The 21131-nt window shown below is 41.1% G+C and overlaps 1 protein-coding gene across 7 annotated transcripts in view; it reads left to right on the top strand.

Annotated features, from left to right (window-relative positions):
- Positions 1-20642, top strand: part of GRAMD3 (GRAM domain containing 3) — a 102436-nt gene extending 81794 nt beyond the window's left edge. For 2 of the 7 annotated variants that reach the window (XM_012664313.1, XM_012664316.1), the window contains exons 5-15: positions 616-719; positions 4384-4479; positions 6816-6887; positions 6987-7067; positions 9792-9903; positions 10535-10657; positions 11264-11351; positions 12426-12530; positions 14931-15027; positions 15587-15680; positions 19188-20448. In XM_012664313.1, the coding sequence (XP_012519767.1) occupies positions 616-719; positions 4384-4479; positions 6816-6887; positions 6987-7067; positions 9792-9903; positions 10535-10657; positions 11264-11351; positions 12426-12530; positions 14931-15027; positions 15587-15661 (953 nt within the window). In that variant the 3' untranslated portion in view covers positions 15662-15680; positions 19188-20448. Of the gene's footprint in view, positions 1-615; positions 720-4383; positions 4480-6815; positions 6888-6986; positions 7068-9791; positions 9904-10534; positions 10658-11263; positions 11352-12425; positions 12531-14930; positions 15028-15586; positions 15681-19187 lie in introns of all 7 variants that reach the window. The other 5 variants (XM_012664315.1, XM_012664318.1, XM_012664314.1 and 2 more) reach the window with 4 other exon arrangements.
- The last annotated feature ends 489 nt before the right edge of the window (positions 20643-21131 follow it).

Raw genomic sequence — 21131 nt, forward strand, 5'->3', positions numbered from 1 at the left:
GAGTTGGAGGCTACAGCGAGATATGATCATGCCAGTGTGCTCCAGCCTGGGCAACAGAGCAAGACATTGTTAAAAAAAAAAAAAGAAAAGAGAGAAAGAAAGAGAAAGAGAGGAAAGAAAGAACAAAGAAAAAAAATAAGCACCTACTCTGCTCTGCAGTGGTTCAAAGGGCCCAAAGTTCCATTCTAGCCTCTCGGTGTACAAGTGTTAAGGCAGGATGCTGGATTTCTGCCGTGCTCTCCCCCAACAAGACCATCCATTTCAAAAGGAGTCATTAGTGAGAATTCCCAAAAAGAGAGGGACAGGTGTGCTGATACTAGCCCGCGGATGACACACCAACCCAAACGGAGGAGACTTTTGAAACACCATTCTTGGTCTCTCGTGTCCAGCGGTAGATTTGCCTTTCCATTTTGATTTATACTAAAGTTTTAACACTTTGCATTAACAAACAAATTAGTCTCCACAGCCTTCTTCCCGTAAAACTGACTAAAAAAAGATGTGATAGATCTTTCGAGTATATTATCTCTGCCCATCCTGAGTCACCAAAATATAGACATGATTTGTGTTTTAAATGGAAAATTCTATATGATACTACACCTGTACATATTCTCCCAGGCTTCACCTGTGCTCTACAGAAAGAAATCCTATACCAAGGAAAGCTCTTTGTATCAGAAAACTGGATTTGTTTTCATTCCAAGGTCTTCGGAAAAGACACAAAGGTTGGTATAACTTTTTAAAAAGAAAGCTAACCCTGTACTTTATTATATGTTGTGAATATTAACGGGTTGAGATTTAGCTGTATTTATAAATATTCGAGTCACGGTTGTGCCTTCATACCAAAGCGCCCTTCGCTGCAGTCCAGACACTGCAGGCTCTGCGAGCCTCGCCACGGCAGCCGCTGGCCCGCGCTCTGAGCGCCGCCCCCCTCACTCCCTGCCGTACGCGCATGCGCGCCTCTCCCGCAGCCATACCCTGAATGCTTTCACCCACACGTCACCAGAGAACAAAGCTGTTTACGCAGAGGGTGTGCCATCGTTTGTCTCAAAGACGTTCATTGAAACCAAAGCAATTTTTTTTTAAGAAACATCAATTTTTGTACCACATTTATACCAGCTACCGTCAGAGACATCTAGGACAACAAGCCTATAAAAAAAGCTCCTTATTAGAGCTCACTCTGCCCTCAGCAGCACAAAATGAGCAGGAATTGGAGCAGTTGAGGCCTAGTCTCGGGGAGTCAGATACCCACAATCCCAAGTGTACCCTGATACTACATCTTTTCATTCTCGTTAGACACAGGTTTGGGGGAGCAGAGGCGCCTCACGCCCTGAGCCATGAGGAATAGCCTGAAGGAACTGGCAGTTTGCCCAAGGACCTTGGGGCTGTGGCATAGAAGGGAAAGATCATTCCATCCCACCCACTCACATTTTCTACCTTTGAGCTCTCGAGGTCCCATCACAGTTCATTCCAGCCTCCAGAATGAGGAGTCAGAGAAACACCTTGGGTTTGTGTGACCTCAGTGAGTTTTCGGTCATTCTGATTCATGATTATGAAGAAGCAGTTTCTATACTCATGAAGTAGCCCATTAAAATCTCTTTTTGTTTTGAGCAGTAGATGTAGGCTTTATTTAAATATTCTCTCCAAAGCCACTGGCAGTCACATAGTGACCACTTAACAAATATAATGGAAATTCTTTATTTCGTTGGTGTTGAGTCTACGGACTAGCATACTATTCTTCAGGTAAAACTTGTTATTTTTATGTTGTTTCTTTATTATGTAGAGTTATGTTTAGATAAACATATTTCATTGGCAGTATTATCTGAATCAGTATAATGTAAGCGATGGTAAGCAGTGTTCCGCCGTACTTCTAGATTTCTGGATCATAAGGACTTGTTCATGGAGTGGGAAAGGGGGTGAGTGGTACTGACCAGTGTGATAAAGATCATTCTCAGGAATTCAGAGAGAACCAACATCTCTGAGCAAAGCAGCAGGAGTTAGAGATTTTAGCAAACGGAGAATTAGTCTTTGTTAAGAGATGGGGAAATTCACAAAGGCAGTAAGTACAGTTTCAAGCTAATATGATTGTAGCGAGAACTGACAAAAAGAAGCTAGAAAGGAGTGACCCGGGTTTTCTAAAGACAAGAACACGCCGAAATTGCTTTGGCATGGGCTGTGTCTAACCTACGGAGGCAGGAGATTGGAAGTTAGCAAGGGTGGGAAATAAGAACCATGACAGTAACTTGTATGTGTCTTCCCTTCTAAGAATGATTGTCAGAGGAGATTTGGGCTTGAGAGAGGCTGCAGAATTTCCTCACTGCCAGCAGATCTTCGCCTGACATGATCCAATATACCGAAGGCACTCAAACAATTTTCTCTAAGAAGGGAAACCTTCTAAGCATCCTACCCAGGAAAAATATTAATAAAGTATAGCCTTAATTTAATCAGGGCCATCTAGTCAGCTGCTGTTGGTATTTTCAGATGTTAGTAAAATTAACATGTATGTATTGGTTCCATCTGGGCTCAAAATGAAAAGTGATTTAGGCTTTATTTCACAAATGTTGCCTCATTATAATTTTATACTCATGAAGCAATTGACTGAAAACTCCTTCTTAAGGGTGTTCCTTGCCTTACATTATGTAAAATCTAAATTTATAGCCCTGTCACTCTGTGTTTGTGTTGCTGCTCAAAAACAAAATTAGACTCATTTTGATATCACATCTAAGTAGATCTTAAATTCTTTTTTTCCAAAATTATCCCAACTTATAACTTCTGAATTACCTCCCATTCTTAAAATTTTTAGTGAATAGAGTTCTCTGGCAAAATATTGGTTTTTAGAAAATGTCTCTGTTAGCCCCTAGTTCTTCCATAGTCTTCCTGTTTGGAACGTGGCAGGGCAGTAAATAACACCATCTCATAAACCGAGATGTGAATGTAAATATTGAAAATGAAAAGCTCATTCTTCTTCCTTCAAGCTGACAGTGCTTACACAAGACCCTCCTCCTCCTCACTTACCTTATTGGGATCTTTCCGAAGATGTGAAGCATTTTTACAAAAGCAGATGTTCAAATGAATGTGTGTACCTACAGAGGGAATCAGCTCATTTTCTTTTTACCATGGCAGTGTGTGACTCTATTTTCAGAGATCAAAGAGATGTGATCTGTTTTCCTTTGAGACCAAACCTGATTAGAGGGATATAATATAGAAGTATCAGGAACTTCTATTGTTTGTGCCATCTGATACCTTCTTATAGCAAATTGTATTGAAAAGCACCCATGTTTGGATCAGATTGGTTCAAATTCCATCTTTGTAGCGTCTTATATGTATGACTTTAAGCAAGTTATGTACCTCTCTAAACAAATTTCCTTATTTCTTATAATATCAACTTCATAGGATCATCATAATTAAATTATATTCTCATCTGATAAGTAGGTATTAATAATGGTAACTTCTATACTGTCATTATCATTGTTGCTGTTCTTTATTGAACCAGTAGAGAACTTAGAGTTCTTTTATTTCACTCATCCTGATTTCATGAGACAAGTGAGAAAATGAATGAAATTTTTATTCAGCACTGGGCATTTTCCATGTATTATCTCTTTTAATTGACAGAAGATCCTTAGAAGTAGACAAGACTGTCTCCAATTTATAAATCAGGAAACTGAAGCTAGAGTAGTTTAAAGGTTGAGTAGGTCGTGTAGATACAGGTAGAACATCCCTTATCTGAAATGCTTGGGACCAGAAGTGTTTCTGATTTTGGAATATTTTCAAAATATTACATAACCAGCTGAGCATCCTAATCTAAAAATCCAAAATCCTAAATGCTCCAATGAACATTTCCTTTGAGCGTCATGTCGGCACGCAAAAAGTTTTGGATTTTGGAGTTTTTTTGGATTTTGGATTTTCAAATTAAGGATACTCAGCCTGTAGTCACAGAATTGAGCTGAGAATTCAGGTCCCAGACTTCCTGTCCGTTGATGGTTCCAATACAGCAGTGCTTTTTAACGACTTCCCCACCCACGTGCGCCTGAATACAGAGCGAGTGGGGCGCGTGGAGGTGAGCCAAGGCGGGTGGCCACAGGCTCAACACTCCTTTAAAGCCTCGTGCTTCTCTTTAAAATGAACGTAAACTTTGCGTTCTGTTCCCACCGAGACCTTCGGTAGAATTGATGATCCAGATTTATCCTCTGGCTTTGCAAAGACCGGTTTGAGGAGCTCCGGGACACACCTCTGTCACTCTCTAAGATTCCACATTCCTTTATTTTCAGGGAGGTTGGAAAGCTGCTGGTTTTGATTTCTATTTATCTTTTTTTTTTTTCTTTAACGTGAAGATGTGAAGTGTTGTTCTTTGAAGCGTGAACCAGCGTTAACTTGGTGCTTCTGTTTCAGATCTCCATTCCCGTTTTCTCGGTAACCCTAATAAAGAAAACCAAAACTGCTCTTCTGGTGCCAAATGCCCTGATTATAGCGACGGTCACAGACAGGGTGAGTGTGCAGTAGAGTGAGAGCCCTTTGCTCTGTCCTCCTGCTCTGGACTCTGTTCCCTCAGGGTCCTCTTGCCAAGGACCTCTTGCCCTGAACTATAAACATCATTATCTCCTCATAAATCAGGAGACATTCTATCAGACTAATGTTAGAAATCGTAGCCTACAGACGTTTGTGTACCATTGTTTCCCTTATGATACTTACTTGACCGAGGTCAAAAAAATAAAATTCTTTCCCAACTTCCTTTTCCCTAATATCTGTCAAGTCAGGCTAAACGGTATATTCAGTTTTTTAAATATTATTTTTTAAATACTATTTTAAAAAATAAAGGCTGGATACAGTGGCTCACACCTATAATCCTAGCATTTTGGAGGCCAAGGCGAGAGGATGATTTGAGGCCAGGAGTTTGAGACCAGCCCGAGCAACATAGCGAGACCCCATCTCTACAAAAACTAGAAAAACTAGCCAGGCGTGGTGGTGTGCGGCCTGTAGTCCCAGCTACTAGGGAGGCTGAGGCAGGAGGATCACTTGAGCCCAGGAGTTGGAGGCTGCAGTGAGCTATGGTGATGCCACTGCACTCTAGCCCACCCACAGAGTGAGACCCTGTCTCATAAAAAAAAAAAAACCAACATAACATTGCTGGCAGGGAGACAGGAGTCCCTGGGGTGGGTGGCCAGCCTCCCCATAACCTCAGTCAGGACCTGCCCAGATCCACTTCAGCTACGTTAGACATGCGCCTGCTCTGCGGTGGCAGCAGTAGGATCATTTCCTCCACCCCTTTGCTACCAGATTGCCTAACTACCTTTCTTCTATACAGAAATTCTGGAGCTGTCACTGACTACTGGGCTACCCCAGACACGTGCTACCAGAAATATTTGCATTACGAGTGGTATTTATTTCAGCTTAGCAAGACAGGAAGTGGAGTCATTTGGCTACTCATTTTTCACTTGAAATTATTTTTTAATCTTTAACCTATTATTTCTATAAAAGCATAAACACTATATTCTATTCTAACCATACTAGAAACCCTGAAGAAAGAAGAAAAGATAAAAGAAGCTATTCTGATAAGTTAGAAAATAGGTTAATATCTATTTGGGGATTTTTTTTAGTACTAATAGCCAGCAGGCATCAAGTGCTTACCCCTTGCCAGGTATGCGCTAAGTGCTTTTCCTGCATGTTCTCATTTACTCTGCGCCACCGCCCTGGAAGGGATGAGGATTGTTAAGGAAACTAAGGGTAAGAGGGGTTCCACAGTTTTCCCATGTCACCCACGTGATGCCAGAGCCCACACGTCAATTACTTTGGAATGTAGTACTTGCTTGGAAATTATTCAAGTTCTCTCATAATCGCAAACTCATGGCGAGGAGGTCTGAAAAGATTCTCTGGCTTAAATAGATGGAGAAAGAGTAGGTTTTTCCTTATGTCTTTTTGTCTCCCAATTATGTGTCTAGCTCTGATTTTACTCCTTTCCCATAGCTCACTTGCATGCATCCACTAGAAAATCTCCGTATTTGGACCAGGAAGAAACTGGAAATGGCATGAAAAAGAACTAGCCTATTAGAGCCGCTGGGAAACTCTCAGTGGAAATCTAGGTCAGAGCAGAGAAAGCAGACCCTTGGGAATTGTTAAATACCTTTAAAACAAAAACAAAAACAGAGGGGAAGAGACTTTAAAGAGGATCCAGCAAATGTCACTAGCCTTTTGTTAAAGTCCAGGCCTTTCCCTCTCTGTGCTTGTTTGGAGCACCAATGTCAGGGTTTCGGAGGCTTCATTTTTGCCTTACGTCCCTTTATTACTCTGAAATTGGGTGTGGGGATTTTACTGCTATTTGGGGGGAATATATTTGCTTTATTCCAGAAATGGAATAGAAATTGAATGTTTACGCCGGGCACAGTGGCTCATGCTTATAATCCTAGCACTTTGGGAGGCCGAGGTGGGAGGATCACTTGAGGCCAAGAGTTCAAGACCAGCCTGGGTGGGACCCTGTGTCTACAAAAAAAAATAAAAATTAGTCGGATGTGTTGATGCACCTGTAGTCCTGGCTACGCAGGAGGCTCAGGAGGCTGAGACAGGAGGATCACTTGAGGCCAGGAGGTTGCAATGAGCTATGATAATGCCACTGCACTCCAGCCCCCAGCAAAAGAGCAAGACCCTATCTCAAAAAAAAAAAAAAGAAAAGAAATTGAATGTTTGGATGAGAGGAATGAGAATATAGGCCAGGAAATGGTCTGCATCATTTGAAAATAAAAAACTCTATACAGATATCTTTTTAAATTCCGAACTCTTGCCTCCTGTCAGGCAGTATCTGTTAATAATTATTCCGTTTTGTTTTTCAGTACATATTTGTCTCCTTACTCTCCAGAGATTCGACTTACAAACTACTCAGATCTGTGTGTGGACACTTGGAGGTGAGTGTGACATCCCTGCGCCTCAGTCACTGTCTCCCTTCTGTATTTCTCGTGGTTTCTTAGTTCATCTGGTTTTTCATTTCGTTCCAATAATTTCAGAGCGCCAGTGTTGGTAACAGCCCCAATCCATCGTCGGCTGAAAATAGTTTCCGGGCAGACCGCCCTTCATCTTTGCCTCTGGTAAGTTGCCTACGTAACTGTCTAAATGCAAAAGAAAGGGAGTAAGTCCATCAGTTACACTTGTGCTTATACCGTGACCAGGGTTGGGAAGAACTTAGGACCAGGGTGTTTGAGGCACAGGTGAAGAAAGAGGGCGTATCTGTCCTGAAGAGGAGGGAACCGTAAGAGGCCATAAACTTTTGTCAAATAATTGAAGAGTTGTCCTGCAAAAGAAAAGCAGCGTAATAGTAGGCTGTCTTGGTGAGTTACTGGTCACTGAAGACATTTATCATGTCTTGCTCTGTTTGATGGTCAATATTGTTTTAGAGGGATTCACAAATCTATTTGAGGTAGAGCTGAGTAATCCTACAAATTGACAAATGTCTTTTATGTTCAGGACACCGTGCTAGTGTATACTGTAGTATACCAGGAAAAAACAAAACTAATTCTTGCCTTCAGAGACGTTAGAACTGAGAACAGAAGATGAGGCATACTCAGAAATAACCATTAAAAAAAAAAAAAGCTATTATATAACACCCAAGTGACAGGTAGAAATTGTTTGATTCCCTTAGATTTTTGTTGACCATAGAGTAAATCTCCAGTGGGAAGTAGTAAATCTCCTGTTTGTACAAAATTTGCACCTATAATGGTATAATGTTTTCCGAAGAGTTCTAATTATATCATTCAAATGATCATTCCCAAATTGGTTATTGTTAAATATTCACCTTTAGTGAAGCAGTGTGAGCCCATAGTTTCAACATGTACAAATCTTATTTTTTAAGCTATTAAAATGTAGTGGGGGCCAGGCGCGGTGGCTGACACCTGTAATCCTAGCACTCTGGGAGGCCGAGGCGGGCAGATTGTTTGAGCTCAGGAGTTCAAAACCAGCCTGAGCAAGAGCGAGACCCCGCCTCTACTAAAAAATTAGAAAGAAATTAATCGGCCAACTAAAAATATATAGAAAAAATTAGCCAGGCATGGTGGCTCATTCCTGTAATCCCAGCTACTCGGGAGGCTGAGGCAGGAGGATCGCTTGAGCCCAGGAGGTTGAGGTTGCTGTGAGCTAGGCTGACGCCACAGCACTCACTCTAGCCCGGGCAAAAGAGTGAGACTCTGTCTCAAAAAAAAAAAAAAAATGTAGTGGGATTTAAAACATGTTCACAAACACTTTTGTACAAGAATGTTCATAGCAGCATTACTCATAATAGCCAAAAAGTGGGAAAAACCCATGTCCATCAACTGACTCATAAATGGATTTCAAAATGTGGTATACCCACATAATAAAATATTATATTTGGCCATAAAAAGAAAATGAAGTAGCAAAAAACGCTACAACATAGATGGACCTTGAAAACATTATGCTAAGTACAAGAAGCCACAGTCACAAAGCCACCTGTTACATGATTCCCTTTATATGAAATGTCCTGAACAGGCAAAGCTTCAGGGATAGAAAGTAAATCAGCAACTGCCAGGGAATGGAGTGTGGGAGAAACTGGGAGTGACTGCTAATGGGCACAGGGTTTCTTTTTGAAATGTTCTGGAATGAGATAGTGCTGCTTACATATGTGACTATTCTAAAACCACTGAATTATACACTTTAAAATGGTAAATTTTATGTTATATGAATTTTATCTCAATTTTTTAAAAAAATCTACCTTAAAAAAAGGAGTGGGAAGCAGTACGAAATACAATTAAACATGTATAATTTGGAATCCAACAAACCTGTTCAAATCTGGGCTCCACCCAGCTGTGTGTCATCAGGCAAGCTCTTTACCTGCCCTGACTCAGTTTCTTCATCCGTTAATATGCCAACCTCGCGATGAGCCTATGAAGATTAAACGCAATCATATATATAAGGAGCTTTGCCTACTGCCTGGAACATAATAGGCATTCAATACATTATTAAATTGAGAGATTTAAATTTTTCAATTTTCCTTCCCTTATAAATTCTTGCATGAAATTAAAATGAGTGTTGAGATGAACTAAAGACAGCTAGTTCAAGGTGAAAGGTTGGTACGTTGCTTACGGGGTGAGTCTCTTCTTCATTTGGAAGCTAACAAAATTATTAAAAGCTTTGGCCAGCTGTACCTTCACCAGGACATTTTAATGACACCACTTGTCCCTTCCGTTCTTAAGCACTTTGGGGGAGCCATTGGAATGCAAAGTAAAACATCTCTGCATTTTCCCTTTTAAATGTAGCATCCCTGACCCTATTCTGATTTAGTTGAGGGAGGGAAAAAAACAAACTTTCTTTCCATGGTCCAATTTGCTAAAGCTGTTTTCTCTTTTCTGTTTCCAATACTTTAAAAAAAAAACAAAAACTATAATTTAATAATATCTATGTCTCCGTATACATATTTAAATTGGATTTGGAGCTTTCTACCCACTTTTTCTCCTGTGTGCGTCTCTAGCAGTTTTTTCTCATTACAGAGTGCTAATGAGGCCTCTGCAGCTTCACACTGGAAGTTTGTCAATCATCAGCATTCTGGGGTTTTTTCTAGACATTCATGTGTCATGCAAGTTGGCCACTGTTTGTTGACAGAATTCTAACTACCTAGAAAAGTCTCAGTTACAGTAACCAGATAGTGGGTGATCTGTTGGGAACATCCCGGTAGTATGGGTTAATCCTTCCTTCTCCTCTGTGTTTCATAGGTCAGGCCTAGGTTACAGGGCTGGGGGTGCAGAGTCCTGCCTGTTTTTAATAAGGGAAAATCGGCCTCTCCTTATTTCGTTATTTCCCTTCAGGATTTCAATGATGAATTCTCGGATCTGGATGGAGTGGTTCAACAAGGGAGGCAAGACATGGAAGGATACAGCAGTTCGGGTTCTCAAACCCCCGAATCCGAGAACTCTCGAGGTTGGGAAATTGTTGTATTTTGGGGTTGAGGGGGCGGGTTTTTTTTTTTTAATTATTAAACTTTTATTTGTTTCTCACTGCTAGACAATATGGGAATTGTTGTATTTTGAATAAAATTTAATTCTCCACAAAACATCCTCACCTTATTTCCTTAAAAACAAAAACAAACAAACGAAACTCAATCTGGTCTTCCTAGTTGATAGTTGGGAAGGGAGTCTGGAGAAAGGGCAGCTTGGAAGTTACAGGGCAAGGAATTGCCTGTGTGGTAAAAACTCATGTCCCTGTATACACATTTAACAGAGGTCTCTTAAATGGACATACTGTTGGGCGGTTGAGAGAGATAAACATATAATATTTTCTTGCCTCTTATTTCAGGAATGTTATTTAACTGTTACAGCCGAATCGTCCTTGCGAGTCGGTTAGGAGATTAAAGACTGTCCTTACATCGTTTTACTACTTATTTACTTAAGCATTCAGTTTCAATCCCCAACCACCGCAACCAACTTGTGAGAAGGCCCGTTTGTATTCTTGCCCATTATACATATTAAGAGATTGATTTGCTTTGTGGTTGGTCCTATGCTTTTAAATACATTGGAGAGAAAACTCACCCAGCTCGGTTTTGGCTTGGTAGATTTCCATGTGACAGAATCCCAGACAGTTCTGAACGTCTCCAAGGGAGAAGCGAAACCAAGTCGGGCAGATGGCCATGTGAACAGAGTGCCTGAAGGAAAAGCCAAGAGTCAGCCTGCACATGGTAAGGAAGGGACTTTTTTGAGAGGGCGTTAGAGATTTCTGTTTGCAACTTTTAAAGGGTCCCCGTGTTTCACTTTATAACTGCCTTTCATATTCCCTTCCCTCCCTTCCTGTTATAGGCCTTTGCATATTAACTAACTTATTCATTCAACAGACAGTACCCAGTTCTGCGCTTTCCTGTGGGGGATACCAAGGTGAATGGCCTTCGTGAAGGCCACTTCATTATTCTGAATATGTGGGATTAGGGTTCAAAAATTGCTAGTAAAACTTAAATTCTCGATTTCTTATTTACTAGTTATTCTAATAACTAGTTACCAGTTATGCTGGTAAGAGAGCAAGGATAGTGTTACCTTGTTCACCATCGACTCCAACACAATGCTTGACACCGGAAGGCTCTCAATAAATATGTGTTAAACGAAACCTGTTGGAGGGAATTGTAACTATTGGTTAAAATGACAAGTAGAAGGCTTCAGTTAATATTTTCTCTGGTTTCTTTTACCTGGGAATAGTTACCTCTCTCCAGTGCCTCTTCCCTCATAGGGCTGTTGCTGGATGAAGGAAGTGTGTTATGGTTTTAAACACTTGCTTTTTGTTTCCCACCCACCAGGTCAGTCAGAAACCATCGGACTCTTACATAAAGTCAGGCCTCAGAAATGGCCAACTCTCCACCACATTCTTATATTCTATGCAGTTGTGTAAGTAAATGAATTTATTAGGAGTGACTTCAGAAAATGATTCAATTTTCTAGAGGAATAATCACTTCACATTGCCAAGAGCCATTGTAAATCTCATTTTTCTGTAATGTGACCCAAATCTTTTGACAATTTCTGTCTCCTATTTCAATACTTTTTTTCTTAGGCTTAGGTCGTATTTTCATAATGATTGTACCAAATCCAGCAGAGGACTAAGTTCTGAGTGGAGACTATTGGGAAATTGTTCTGTGAATTATGAAGCGTCATTAACCTTGTCATTTATTTGCCTTTTTATTTTTTTAATTGACATAATCGTATTAGACATATTTATGAGGTACATAGTGATATTTTGATACATATAATGTATAGTGATCAGATCAGGGTAATTAGCATATCCATCGCCTTTATCATTTCTCTGTTAACTACAGTCATTCTACAGTGGTGGAGAACTCTAGAACTTATTTCTCCTATCTAGCTGTAATTTTGTTTTTCCGTCTGTCCCGTGTCCTCCGGACAGAGGCCAAAACAACTTTAAAATGTCATCCTCATCCCCTTTACTGAAAACATGGCATTGACTTTTTTAGCTTCCCCATCTTCTTCTAGTCGGGAGCCAGTTGTTCATCTGAAAATAGCCTGACCCAGTTCTAGGCTGTTTCTCACAACCAAGTAGGATATGCCCAGTCTGGTTTCCAGATAAAGCAGGGAATTTTTGAGTCACCAGAGAATGAGGCTGGGCACTCCCAGCCCAGGCTCTCCTAGCAGAGGGTGACAGTATCTCGAGGAAGGAGCCGCTCTGGCTAGTACTCCAACTTGGGCCTAGCCTTGACCAGTCCTATAGAATGACCATTATTTGCAAATTGAGAGACTTGGGGTAGAAGGTTTTAAGTCTCCTTCTAGCTGTGAGGTTTTATGACAAGCATCAGCCTGATTAAAAAGGACATTTTTAGAGTCTTTTTAGCCAAGTTATTTTGGAAAATGCCTTGCCTTGAGTGTGCCAGGTCGGCTCTGAGTTCATTGTTTTATGAACATCAGGTCCTGGCCTTTATCCTACTGAAAACTTCTCTTATCTCTTTCCAGTGTCTGTGCACTAATCATCTCAACCTTCTACATGAGATATAGAATTAATACTCTGGAGGAGCGGCTGGGGTCACTAACCTCCACCGTGGACACCCATAATACTGAGTAAGACAGTTCCCTCCAGTGCTGTCACCTGCTTGCTATTCAGATTAGTGGAATAATTGACTGAGCTTAACATGCTTCTTAGCAAACATTAATTGGAGATACATTGTGTATGAGACATTTCGTTAAGTATGTATGTGGAAAGAAAAGAAGAAGGTCCTAGAAATGAATGACCTAACTCTGCACTATTTGAGTTGCTGTAGTATCACCAGTAAACAGCAAGAAACAAGCCTAATTTTACATTATCTTGCTGTTATTCTAAGATGTGGTTGCGACCTTTCCCCATTTATTAAACTATACAAGTTTATCTTAGTTAAATGGCAGTGAGTCAAGACATTCATACAAAAGAAGCAATTCAAGTAACTCAGCACCTTTCATCATGTATAAGTCTTTATATTTAACTCAGTTATTTACCAAACTCTTGACCACTATACAGATCCATGTGAGTAGTAATTAGTTGAATATGTCTGTGAAGATTTTTTCAGGGATCATTTTTAACATGCTCGACCTAATTAAATCTTTTCAGACATAGAGTTCTTTTCTTTAAACTCATTTACATGAAGATTTTGACACATTGCCTAAAAAGTGAAATAAATTATTCCATGTTAGTAAGTGTATGTTTAGCCCAAGTTTTAAAAGTAGAGAGATACTCCCTTACAGACTATCTACCATGTGCTAGAGCCTCTATTAGAATGGATACGTACATATACAAATACAAACAATTTTCCCTCATTATGTTTTCACCATAACCTTATAAGAGAGCTGTTGTTCCCGGTTTACAGATGAGAAAACTGAGAATCAGAGAAATAATTAGCTAAAGGTCTTCCAGTTTGTAATAGAATCAGGATTCAGACTCAGGTCTATATAACTACAAAGCTCATGGGCTTCCCAGTCTAGCAGTGACTCTCAAACTTTAATGTACATCAGAATCATCTAGAGGGCTTGTTAAAACAGATTTCAGGGCCCATCCCCAGAGTTTCTGATGCAGTAGGTCTGGGATGGGACCGAGAATTTGCAATTTCTAGCAAGTTCCCAGGTGAGGCTGATGGTGCTGGCCTGGGTTCTATACTCTGAGAACTACTGTTCTGTACCATTCTGGGACCTTTTTTCACTCTCTAAGAATCAGCTAAATCCTTGTTCTGTGGCTTATATGTGTGCTGGCGTACCGGTTATTTTTGACCCAGAAATATACATCCGAACCAATAAAATACAGAAGACTAATAAACGGTTTGGAATAGATTCATACCTTGCCTTTACTGTCTCTCATCTTTTACTTACCGTGGTGATAATGAGGGGAAAATTCCTCTAACAGAACACAGTTGGAATATTCATTCTTTTTTTTTTTTGAGACAGAGTCTCACTGTGTTGCCTGGGCTAGAGTGCCGTGGGGTCATCCTAGCTCACAGCAACCTCAAACTCCTGGGCTCAAGCAATCCTACTGCCTCAGCCTCCCAAGTAGCTGGGACTACAGGCATGCACCACCATGCCCGACTAATTTTTTCTATATATTTTTAGTTGTCCAATTAATTTCTTTCTATTTTTAGTAGAGATGGGGTCTCGCTCTTGCTCAGGCTAGTTTCGAACTCCTGAGCTCAAACAATCCGCCCTCCTTGGCCTCCCAGAGAGCTAGGATTACAGGCGTGAGCCACCGCGCCCGGCCTGGAAGGAATATTCATTCTATTACTAAAACAATCAACCCAGGAAGAAGTACAATCTGAAAAATAACCATTTAAAGGAAAAACCACAAAGATCACATTTGACATGAGCTCGGAAACAACCATAACGGGAACATCTGTTAATAAACACTGTTCCAGGACCTGAGCTTCCTCCGTATCTTACTTCATTCATTCTGAGTAATCCTTCTGTGCCATCCAGGTGGCTAAAGCCACACATGTAATCTGATTCTTCAGTTGCTAAAGAGCCATCCTTTTGAATCTATACATATTATCAGCTTTGTTAACACACGAATAGCCTGTAGATCCTGGACTCCTCAATGGGACTAAAGCAGATTCCAGATTCCTAGCCCAGTGGTGAGAACATAGCTGCTGCTCAGAATCTCATGTTGATAAGTCAGTTCTCCAGGCCTCGGGTCACTTATCTAGAAAATCAAGGATTTAGATTCCGTTTCTGTGAGCTAAAGATAAAGAACACACTATTTGTTTTAGTATTAGAAAATAGAAAGATGTCTGATTGCTTTCTTAAAATCTAGATAATCATCAATAATTTACCAAGTGCCTATATCTCAAAAGTGGACCCTATATAAAATAAGTTGGAGCAGTTACTGCCATTCGAAAACTTAATAGCTAAAATTAAATCACAACCAAGAAGTATAGAGATGAGACAGACCATGGTTCTTAATCTTAACATGAAAATCTGATAAACAGCTTTAGGTCATCTCTCCAGGAAAACGAACATACATCTCCAAATTTTCTGCAGTGTTAGCTGGTGCGGAACTCCAAAGGACCCCAGAGTAAGAGCCCGTGCCATAAATAGTCAAATGGTAAATATTGAATACATCTGTTAGACTATAAGGGCAATTATGTTCGTATAGCAAGTCTCACAGAAGGAACTGCAAAAATCTCACATTTCAATGGAAATTTTATTAACTAGATAAAGCTTTCCTAAACTTTTTGAAAGTTCGAATATAAATGGCTCCTTCTCCCATTAAAAAATAATATCTATATGACTGAAAGAGCAATCATTCTTACAAATGTGTGCCGTGGCGGGGATAGTGAGGCTGTCAGGGGTTAATAAAAGGGTTCTGAAAATCCACGTACTTGAGAATAATTCTCTGATTTTTGCTTGGAAGCCGAAGCATACCACATCCACTCAAACAAAAATAGCTTAAGAGATTTCCAGCTGAGCTTTTAAGAATTAGTTCCCTAAACATCTACCCTGGAGTTGTGGATTACTGCAGGGCCTTTCTGATGTTAGCAAGTGAAACGCTCACTCTCTTTTATTATAAACTAGTTTTCCGCTTAAATAAATTTAAAATGTGTTCATCCTACTTCTTTCTTTGCCATCCCTGCCCATAATAATTTTTCTCTTTGTTCTTACAGGCAGACAGCACCATCTGGCCTGGGCTCACAAGCACAATTAAATGCGGAAGTCCTCTGCCAAGAGCTCGCAGCTAACATAGTGAGATTAGAAAAGGTGATCTATTTCTGTCCTGTGTATGGGGGCAGTAACAGTAGTGCCTGTGGATTGCCATGGGTCAGGTCAAGGCTCACACGCTCAGACACCTTTAGTGTTGCACCAGACAACCTAAATGACCAAACCTGGCCAGGGGGGTTGCATAGTAAATGTGAAAGAATATTTTTTATTTCCACAAAGAAACAGGTTTTAATCTCATTTTCCTGGGAACGCATGGTCTTGTTGGTCTGGTTTTTGTTGTTCCTCCTTGGGTAGACATGGTATTTCTTGGTACCATAGGGCCCGATGGTAAGTGACTGCTGACACAGAGGTCAATGAAGGGACACGGTATGGAGTGAACTGGAGACCAGTGGCCCATCCAAAGAGTACAGCCCCTGTTCCACCCGGACTGGTTGTTGCCATACATAAAATGTTGCATTCAATCCCTCAGAACCATGGAAGATAGGTGCCATTGTTCCTGTCTGACAGGGGAAGAACCAAAGTTTTGAGTTAGCTTGCCCAAGATGACGTCAACTCCTAGAAAGTCAACAGACCTGGCATCTGAACCAGGTCTGCCTGACTGCAAAGTCGTGCTTAGCAGCCCTCTGCTTGACTGCTTCTCAGAATCCAGCTGTAGGCCTTGCTGACGAGGCCACCGACGGACCTTCGCCTCTGAAAGTATCTTCCCACGGGGCGAGTCGAGGGCAAATCTGCCCTCAGCTTGTGGCATTCTTAGAACTCAGGAGGGTGAGCGAGAAGAAAGGCGCACCAGAAATTTCCCAGAAGTTAAACCTGATTAACATGTCTCATTTTCTTCTCCTTTCAACATTTCTCTCCCTTCTCATTTGATAACTACTTTGGTTTTTACCCTAATCTTTAAGGAAAGGTTTAGAATGAAGAATCAAGTGTTCAGTTAGAATGGCTGTCACAAATGCCCAGCGTTTGGTGGCTTTACATAATAGCGCAGCTACGCTTACTTGGGAAGAAATACGAAATACAAATGAGTAAAATTTCCTTTGTTTGCCTACACTAGTTATCCAGCATTTAACAACAAAAACATTGAGAGCAAAGGAGTTTCCGAACTTCTACACTAAGTCAGGACAGGTAATTCATACCGAATCATTGTATCTATGGGAAACTTGGAAACTATTTCTCTTTTACATCCAAAATCAACCTAGAGAAGGTATGGATGGGTTAGCTACCAAATTTTTTTTCTTTCTAAGACATTATGTTCTGAGAATTGAAGATAAATGATGTTTTTTTTAATGAAATACATACAAATGTTTGGCTTTCGTGCTGACCTAGAAAATGGGGTGGTATTAATTTTCAATTTTGTTCACTGTGACATACAAATGATATTCTTTGGATCAGAAACACATGGAATCCTGCTGCCTTCTTTTTCATTTCTTCCCGCTTTCCTGCCGCGCCACATTCCGTGATCAGGGAACAGAAAATATTATGGAAGGGCTTGGTCACAGCAGGCCAAGAGCTGGCCAGGTCTCCTGCAGGGAGGGCTTCAGAGCCCAGCTGGGAGGTTGAGGGCGGCCTACAGGAGCACCAATGGAGACCACCTCTGTCCCAGAACAGGATCAGGAAGAGGTGGACTTGGGGTCAAAATGTACATGTTGACGTTCTAAAAAATTACGAGTTGTACACATTGTCCGAAGGAACGTAAGTATTACGAAAAGAGGTACCAGCCGAGTGGGTGGCTCACGCCTCTAATCACAGTGACTCAGGAGGCTGAGGCAGAGGGATCACGTGAGCACAGGAGTTCGAGGCTGCAGTGAACTGTGATCACGACACTGAACTCCAGCCTAGGCGACAGAGTGAGACCCCATCTCTAAAAGATAAGAAAAGGAGGCGGGCGGGGAAGGGGGGAATTAGCCGGGCATGGTGGCGCGCACCTGTCGTCCCATCGACTGAGGAGACTGAGGCAGGAGGATTGCTGGAGGCCGGGGTTCAAGGTTACAGTGAGCTGCCACTGCACTGCAGCCTGGGCAATAGAGGGAGAAAAAGAGAAAGTGCCAGGCCACACCGTGTTCCCTTCGCCGGGTCGGCCCCTCCGCAGAGGCAGTGAGCACCTGCCAGCGCCGCGTGCTGGCGAAATCGCAGCTCGGCCCCTCCTCCTCCATCCCGGCACGTCCTTCCTACCCTCCCTCAGAGACTGGTCGCGTCCAAGCCCCATGATCTTCGCTTACAACTTCCCTACTTCTGCTTATGGCGTGCCTGCCCTTTCAGTCACCCTCGTTTGAAATCCAAGAATAACTTTTAACTCTTCCTCTTTTCACTTGCCACTGGCTGACTGATGAGCTGGCTCCTCCCTAGTGCGTCCAGGCCTCCCACGTCGGGTGGGATAATGTGGAACTGGGTGTCGTTCTGCGTTTTATTTGTATTTTCCTGATCACTGCTGAGGTTGAACATCTCGTGTGTTTATTGGCCTTTTGGGGTTTGGGGTTTTCTTCTATAAATCGCCTATTTACCTCCTTCATTTTACTTTTGGGTTTTTTGTCCTTGTAGGTGTGTTGGATGGATTTGGGATGTCAGTCCTTGGTTTCATTCCTTTTTCTACCACCCCATTCCTGTTTTTCCATTTATCCTTGGTCCTGAGAGATAGGTGGGAAGACAGGCTGCAGGAATGTGGGGAAAGAAATGAACAATTACTTTCTTAGTACTGGAAGTGGCATTGATGGTGGAGCAGGATAGTAGAAAGAACATAAATTTTGGAGTCAGACCTTTGCCTTATCCCTACTCTGCCACTCACTCGCCACCTGTGTGACTGGTCCCGTCACTTAGCCTCGCTGGCCCCGGGTTGCATGTGTGCAGCCTGCCCCTGTGTGGTGCTGAGGGGCTCAGGGGAGCACGCGTGCAGTTTCCAGCACGTGCATCTCACAGCCCTTCTGCTTCACCGGCCCTGAGTATGCCCACAGGAACCGCACACTGTTCCTCCAAAAGAAGAATATATTCTCTTTCTTTTGATTCGAGGGGTTCCTACTCCCATCATAGTGTTGGTTATTGAGAATTTCTTGCTCTGGATTCTTTCAAGTTCATTTACTCAGCAGACATTTACTGGGAACATTTTTAATTCCCAACATTGGACTGTCATCTTAAACATCTGACATGACGTGGTTGGTCTCTGTCACTGTGAAATCTACAATCTCGGAAATTTCGCGTAATGTCTACAGGAGCGCTAAACACTATTATGTGGCATTTGTCTTATTAAAACCATTAAATAGGTTCCATAAAGACCAATTTCCCATTGTCTCTGAATGCATTTCGTTCACACGTGGTGTTGCTAGTTCTTTTTCTTCCATCTTACTTCTCTTGGTCTCTATTTCATTTTAAAGTGGATTGACAAACAGAATTTTAGTCCATGAAAAAGCATTTGTTTGCCTCATCTAAATTTAACCCATGTGTTTTTTATTCAAGGTAGAATAGATTAATCTCGAGCATTACATAGGCCATAGCAAATACGCCCTTAATATACTCCATTCTGTTTAATAATAGGAACTTCTCTTTTATTTTTTCAAGATACAGAGTAACTTACAAAAGCTGCTTGAGAATGGTGACTGACCGACCAGCTCGCCTGGGCCGACCTGACACCTCTCGTTTCCCTTGGAGGAAGGTGCTCCCCGAGGCAGGCACTCTGCTTGAGCTCCCTGCCGGTCGGAGGCGCGAGCGCGTGAGAACCCAGACGTGTTTGCACTTGGAGGTCTCCAGCTCAGGAAAGGGGGGAAGGGAAATCATTTTGGTTCTTGTGCAATAAAAGTTGACCTTGACTCTGTGAGGAAGTTTTTGCTGCTGCTGCCTGAAGAAAACAGACCATCTCTGGAGGTCTCAGGAAGGGCCCAGTAGACCCTCCTCTTGGATGGTTGAGGTTCGGCCATTATCGTGATGGTGTCAGCAACACTCCACGCCTTTTTAGTCCTCACCAGCTTCCTTTTTTCTCCCTGATAGCCCTCTTAACCAACCTTCAAACTAAGGGATCTGTTATATTCTATACCAGCGAATTCAATGTGGTCCTTTAAAGAATTAGCCATGAATATCAAAAGGCAATAAATAAATGGCTCTAAATGAACAGGCTTGCTTCAAACTAATAACACCTACATTTTGTTAGTCTTTTTTTTTTCCTTCTGCTGTTTTGTTCTGGTTTAACTTGCCTGTGTATCTTAATTTCTCAATTCCGTTTTGGCAGGAATATCAGGCAAAGTGGATGGAACTATCCTGTTTACATTTTATTGCCGTAACTAGTAGTTAATTGGAGTGATCTTCACCCAGCAGAGGTCAGGCATCTGTGAGGCACGAGACTGAAGTACTAAATTGAACTTACTTTCAAACCAAAACTAACCTTTAAGCCAAAACTTGTAATAGTGATTTAATACAGGATGAAAAACACTGAATTTTTAAGACTGGAGGTGGATTGTGTTAGCCATTTTGAAACAGGATGTCTGTATTCAGCGTTCAACAACGCTGAAACCCATTTCAGCGTGACAGTGGTATGTTTTTCTCCTTTGCTAACTAAAATAAAGAACTCGTGGTTTGCTAACTTTATTTACCATATGGGTTGGCTGGTTTTTATTAATAATTATTTAGGGTACCATTAGATCTGTAAGTATAAAAGATTCTATCTGCAGTGTATTTTATAATCATTTCTATGAAATGTATTTTGGTTAATCGGATAAGCTAATAAGTGAATTGGTTACATCATTTGTATTTGCTAGCCCACTGGACAACTGTACCTGGCGCACCACTGGCTCTTAATAAATACTCATTGGTTAAAATGTCCTGCTAACATTGTGTCTTGCCAGTTTGTAAATTCTTTTAACTAAGACTTACTATCCTTTTTAACTCCTTCTCCACCTCTTCTCTACTACTACCAACTCACTTCATACTTCTTTCTTCCCAAGTTTTTATCTCAAAACTCAAAAATGATTTAAATTCTTGGGTTACAATGGTAGAGGGAAAAGACAATGAACTTTGAAATCAGAAAACCAATGCCTGATTCCTGGGTCCACATTTTATGAGTTGTGTGACCTTCAGCAAGACATTTGGCCATTTCCCCCCATTTTTTTGAAGGGGCTGAAAGTATCTTTATGAGGATCAAATGTGATGATATCTCTAAAGCACATAGCCTGTCAGACAATAGTATATTCTCATAACGGGTACTATATTCATTATTTTTAAAAATAATTTTATGTCATTCCTGTTTTATAAAAATTCAATGTCAACGCTTTATACTCAAAATCCATTAGAGATTCCACAGCGGGTCAGCCACCTCTGGAGAACAACTTTACAAGTGTATGAAGAGCCTTAAAAAAGTTAAAATTTAAGTAATTTGCCATCTAGGAATTTATCCTAAAGCAATAATTGGAGATAAAGTTTTATATACAAGAATATACTTTGAAGCCTCTATAAGCAAAATATTAGAGTCTAAATAATTCAATAGTAGAACAGTTAAATAATGTAGTTATTTAG

This window comes from Propithecus coquereli, unplaced genomic scaffold, assembly GCF_000956105.1.
Source record: "Propithecus coquereli isolate 6110/MARCELLA unplaced genomic scaffold, Pcoq_1.0 Scaffold88, whole genome shotgun sequence".
In the NCBI taxonomy this organism is placed as follows: Eukaryota; Metazoa; Chordata; class Mammalia; order Primates; family Indriidae; genus Propithecus; species Propithecus coquereli.